The 6382-nt window shown below is 34.0% G+C and overlaps 1 protein-coding gene across 1 annotated transcript; it reads left to right on the top strand.

Moving 5' to 3' along the window:
• The first annotated feature begins 3260 nt into the window (after positions 1-3260).
• Positions 3261-5853, top strand: LOC118182370 (degenerin-like protein asic-2). Its single transcript, XM_035351707.2, has one exon. It carries the CDS (start codon positions 3575-3577, stop codon positions 5399-5401), a length of 1827 nt encoding a protein of 608 aa, XP_035207598.2. The 5' UTR covers positions 3261-3574; the 3' UTR covers positions 5402-5853.
• Positions 5854-6382: the final 529 nt, after the last annotated feature.

Consider the following 6382-nt stretch of genomic DNA (forward strand, 5'->3'; position numbering starts at 1 on the left):
TAAATAATTTTAGTGAAATTCTAATATTTTTTGTATAATGTAACATGAAATGCTTGAAAGAGAAGAAGCTCTGCCGGAATAATATGAAGATTACAGAGTCCAAGTCTAACATTGAGTAAATGGTTATCTCGATTAATTAGCGGATATCGTGAAGATGGCGATGATTTCGGCGACTAATTTTTAATCGCCAAATTTGACGAGGAATCGTTAAAAGTCACCAAATTTGGTAACCATTTGGCGACATTTTGGTCCAGTCCGTGTATAATTATAATTGCTACTGCAATTGAATAAATGTAAATTAATCCGTAAATGTAATTTAAAAACTGTATATGCCTTTCAGTAATTTCGAAAAATGGAAGGTACTAGAGATTTCTCGGTGGCCGGGAGAAAACCATATAAGACTGGAAAGAGCATCAGTCTCTCAGTTGTTTAGTTCAGAGTGAGTCGGAGTATTGAGTGATCTCCATAGGAGTTCTGCCTTTTTAGGTGCACTTTTCACTGAGCTATGTTTAACGTTCTCAGTAGTTTGAAGTATAACAACGGACCTCTATGATACCCAGGAAAGCTGTAAGAGTATTTTTTGTGGAACGTTCCAGAACTATTAAATGTTTCTTTTGGTAAAAATAAAAATTTTTCAAGCTATAATCTGTTCTGTGTGCATTCAATCTATTACGAACTCGCATGCACACAATAATATTTCATTTGTTTTGTCTCTTATCACAGAATACTCGAATAATGGCAATGTAACATAAATTTAAAAAATTAACCTTGCGATTGCACCATCACTATGAAATTCTCATTTTAATTGTTGTCTTTCTTAGAAATTGGACGCGTACTATTTTTGTTAGTTTCTTCTCTTTTTATAGTAAATTATGAAAAGAACAGGAAAATGTAATTACTGTCTGAAAACGTCCAGGATTTTTAAATCGTTCTATCATGTCTATTTTCGTCTTTCATGTCAAAAATAATATTTTTCCTCGTTTTATAACCTCTTTTCATAATTGCATAACTCGCAATCAAATTCAGCGACATCTTTAATATACCTGTTTCTGGCTCATTCTTATTTGAGTTATGTTTCTAATATTACTTTGAATATAAAAATCTATTATGAAAATTCCCTAATCTTTCTTAAACACAGGATGCTATTAAAAAATCACCTGATTTCAAATTTTTATAATTTTTAAAAATAAGCAATACGGAATAAAAAGTAATACATGATTGTAAAAAAAATCTAAGGTTTATGTAGAAATGTTAGATTTGACCTACTTTAGTCACGCGTATAATGCCAAGGTGATGTAAGAATTCCTGTCGATGAGAATTGTAATTCGTTATTTGTAACTGTTTCCAAGCAAGACAAACTATTTTTTTTTTTTTTTTTTTTTTTAAAGTTCGTCTTACTGGGCACAAACGCTTGATCTTTAGCAACCTTTTAAAGGAATATACGGCAGGAATTATATCTGGAGATATGAGATATCGGATGTTCAAGATTAAATCATTTGGCGCTCTTTGTCCAACTGACATTTGACTCATATTGTGCAAATATGCTCATGTGTGCAAGACTTCTGCTGTTTAATCACCATTTCCGCTTTTTGTTACAAAGAATTTTTAAATGACAAACTATCCCCATTTTTTAAGTATTATACTATTTTACCTTTGCATTCATATAATAGTTAAAATTCTGTTTTGTTAACTTTTGAAACTATAAAAATTTGAAATTTATAAATATCATTATAAAATAATGAACTGTAAAATTACAAATTATAAAATTACTATAAAATTACAAACGGAAGCAATAAAACAGAAATTATAAAATTACAAATTACAAATTTGTAATTTATAATATTATTCATTCTGAATTATTCTGCACGGGAATGTCTTCGACGCAGATAACGTCGGTTAGCCAAATTATAAGGGCTAGTGGATTGCAAATATCCGGAAACACTTCATAGGCGATTCAAGGAACCTGATTATATGATTCACGTAAAAATGGCTCAATCATTACCGCTCTCAAAGCTTCACAAACGAATGAGATTGCAATGGGGTCGTAACCACGTGGCATAAGGTGAAAAACGGATTTCTGTAATTATCAGTGATGAAGAAAAGGGAATCTAGATGGTCCTGACGTGTATTCATATTGCTGGTATGACTAGAAAAGAGCTTCGGATCTATTTCAGTAGGAACAGTGGAGGTGGATCCATTATGGTGGTAGGCAGCTTTCGGTTTCAACGGGCAAGTGGGTTTTATCTTTTTAGATTGTCGGAAAGATTCGTCTAAATACACAGAAGCACTAAGATAGCATGCCATTTGCTGAAAACATTAGAGGACAAAATTGGGGGTACCGGCATGACAATGCTACCACTCATACATCTATTGCTACAAAAAATTACTTAGACATGGTAAATGTCATTGTTCTTGAGTGGCCACCAATGAGCCCCGATTTTAACTAGATCGAGAATGTGTGGGGTGTTATATCTTGGAGAGTTTACGAGAACGGAAGGCAGTTTGCGTTCGTTAATACCTTAAAAGCACCCATCGAGAGTGCATGGTATAATGTGGAATCAGAGTTAATACCACAAAACTTAGTTCTCTCGATACAGAAACATGTATTCGACGTCATAGGGAATAACGGGGCGGCTTTGAAGCACTCAGTAATTTGAAATTGATCACAAGTTGTTAAAATGTTAATATTCTATGAATTTTCGGGGCAAATATTCTTCTTTTTTAATTTTTTAAAATACAGATTGCTGTTTTAGTTTAATATTTAATGAAGTGCAAGTCGCATATGATGTAAATAAACAGATTTTTATTTGGTGTTTGTATTCCGTTCCATTTTTATAAAACCCATAATATAATTGAGTCTATAAATAAGTGTATTTAATATAAGTGTATTTCTTTCCTAGCTTTATTGTAAAGAATAGCAGCAACACGTAGGTAAAGTAAAAATGTCACTGAGTTATGTTTTTATTTTACATATTAATTTGGGCATTTATTCATGAAATTTAGATACCTTATATATATCTTTTATACGCTCATCGTTAGCTCATTTTTATTGCCTAAAAGCATAAAAAAATTGCAAAACTATTCTCGCGTAACATCATGTAAAATTTATGTGTATGACTTTCGTTTTTGTTACTTCGCTACACTATAACTATGTAACCACGCCCTGACCACCACAACAACTCAAAATGACAGCATTACTAAAGAGCAATTATAACTTTGAGTCCATTAAATTGTAGAGACACGGGATTGCTGTTTCTCACGCAGCTATGCATTTCAACGAATTCGCAGTTCTTTTCACCGTCGCAGTTTTGCGACTGACAGACCTTACTTTCCTGAAACCGTTCATAGATTGAGCGGTACTGCAGTTTCGAGTGCTAAAAATATCTATTTAGTTATACAATGAAAAGAGTGCGGAATGGTATTATTTCTATCAACAGCTGTTAATACGAACACGCTTTCATTCGAACAGGTCAGAAAACTCTCTTTTCCAAACATTTGCTAAAGTAAACTTTATCCAGTGTGAAAGGAATATGATTGCTTAGTGTAATTCAGATTCTTGAGTTCCTTCTGGAGTATGGAAAGCCCAAATTTAGTAATTATGGATACAGAATTGAAAAGCAAAAGCCATGGGAGTAGAAAAAATATTAAAATTGGTTCAGAGGATAATATTTCAAATCAACATCTCACATTTTTAAAATTCATATCAACTTTGCTGATGAATTCCTCCATTTTACCAGTTTCCCGAATAACTCACCGCCAATCAAAACCCAGGAAAATGTTTTGGATGGTGACTTTGATTGTCTGCATCTTCAGTTGCTGCTATGAAGCTTACAAATTCTTTAATGTATATCTACAGTACCCAGTGATAATTAGCGTCGATGTACAAAATAACACAAGTATCGATTTTCCGGCTGTAACAATTTGTAATTTGAATCGAATGAAAAGTTACCATAAGGATTGCGTATTGGAAAATCGTACCTGGAAAGAATGCAGACAGATTGCATCCGTAACACGTACATATTTCACATTGGTATTATCAGAAAGAGTAAAATACATGCTCAATGTTCCAAATGAAAAAGAGAAAAGTTACATAAATCAAGCAAAAACTTTCATGAATCATTATACAAACACTGATGCCGACAGTCGAAGATGTTATGGTTATATGCTTAACGAACTCATTCAGAAGTGTTCTTTCAATTCTGTTCCGTGTAAAGAAAGTGATTTCACGTTCTTCCAAAGTATGCAGTACGGCAATTGCTACACTTTTAACAAAGCGAGCAGAAGCAATACTCCATTGCAAAATGTCTCTAAAGTAGGATCAAATAATGGCCTAGAATTAGAATTAGACTTGAATGTTTATTCATATCTAGATCTTACGCAGTCAGTAGGAGCACGAGTTGTGATTCATAGTCCAGACGAAGATCCCAATCCCGAAGATGATGGAATAAACATCAGTCCCGGATTTGAAACCCATATATCTATGATTAAGACTTCAGTGCAGAGACTTCCTGCTCCGTACAGAGACAAGTGCTTCAATTATAAAAAAGACAATAGCGTCAAAATGAGAGTAAGAAGTCAGTTAGATTGCGTACGGCAATGCATACAGAACTTGAGTGCACTACTGTGTTCTTGCGTCGATCCATTCTTGCCTGCATCTGTTACTTCCACACGATGTGATCTGAAGTCTGCAACGCAAATGTTATGTTTGGATGATGTCTTATCTGCCATTTCAAATCATCAATTTTCTTGCGATTGTCCCTTGCCATGTATTACGACAACCTACTCTTTAGAAACATATTCATCTCTCTTGTTACCAGATGCTTATTCGTCATTTCTCCCTCAGTTTGCGGCAGATAAGCAGCAAAAATGTATTTATGATGAAATTTTGTTTTTAAATGAATCGCTGATGGTTGATGAAATTTATCTGACAAATTTCACTAATCGCAGCTGGATTTGGCAGGATAACAATACGGACTTTTACACCAGCTTTAATGTTCCCGATTTTTCGTCTTATAATTGGACAAAATCTGATGGCAGCAATGTATCAAGTATGGATTTTGATAACTGGACAATACCCGTTGTTAATTCTGATGAGAGATATTATATAAATACATCAGATACGAAGCAGACTTCTGAAACTTTTGAAGACACTCGCACCAAATCTAGAGTAAAGCTGCAAGTCTTTTATAGAAGTTTGGATCACACTGTGACAACTCAAGCAGCTATGTTTGCCGAAAGCGAGATTTTTGCTCACCTTGGGGGGCATCTCGGATTGTGGTTAGGAATTTCTCTTCTAGCACTTTTCGAATGTGCAGAAAATTTGTTTTTAATTTTGATGTTTTTCGCAAAAAGACGAAAGAATAATGAGTGTTATGCAGGGCAAGAAATTTGTGTAAAGTGAATTAAATAGTAACTTTAAAATGACAGTTTTCCTTCAATAACTAGGATTCATTCGAGATTGTTAACTTCATTCCTATGTACTATAAGTCCTTGATGCATTTTTTAAAGCAAGAAGTTCTTAAAAATTAATATTATAAAATAAGAAATGAAAAATTTGTACTTGGTTAGAGCCCTTTTGTGTTTCAGATTTATCTATTAGCAAAGTATCATGAATCTCAGTTTCTTCGTGAGTTTTGTATTCAAAGTATAACAGTAATGTGGTAATGTGGATTTCAATTTTGCTATCGGATATGTTATCTAAACTTAAGATTTTACTTCTGTATATTATATTTTGAACAGAGTTCTGTATAGACTAGAAGAGAAACACGCTAATGTGACAATCAAAATCGTAAAAACAACCTTGTATTTAGCGTAAGTATATTGAAACACTCAATCGATTTCGAGGGCAGCTAAAGGTCCCTCCTCATCAGAAGAAAGAAATACCTAGAAAGAAGAAAAATAAAGGGGAAGGAGTCTCAGAAACACGTGGTCCTTATCAGCACTGCCCGTGGTTATAACCGGATTTTAAATCAGAGTTAAACTGGCCGCCTACTTTTATTGAACCAGGCTATCTGATCAAACATGTAACACAAAGGACAAGAAAAATTAGCGAAGTTAAAAATAGGGAGCGAGGGGCAACTGCACCTTCACGCTCAAAATCTGAACTTCGAAGAAAAATTAGCGAAGTTAAAAATAGAGAGCGAAAAAATTCGAATTATTCGAAGTTCAGATTTTGAGCGTGAAGGTGCATTTGCCCCTCGCTCAATATTTTTAACTTCGCTAATTTTTCTTGTCCTTTGTGTTACATGTTTGATCAGATAGCCTGGTTCAATAAAAATAGGCGGCCAGTGTAACTCTGATTTAAAATCCGGTTATAACCACGGGCAGGGCTGATAAGGACCACGTGTTTCTGAGACTCCTTCCCCTTTATTTTTCTTCTTTT

Source organism: Stegodyphus dumicola, chromosome 6 (genome assembly GCF_044657685.1).
Source record: "Stegodyphus dumicola isolate Sdum_Otavi_A_Nest chromosome 6, ASM4465768v1".
Lineage (NCBI taxonomy): Eukaryota > Metazoa > Arthropoda > Arachnida > Araneae > Eresidae > Stegodyphus > Stegodyphus dumicola.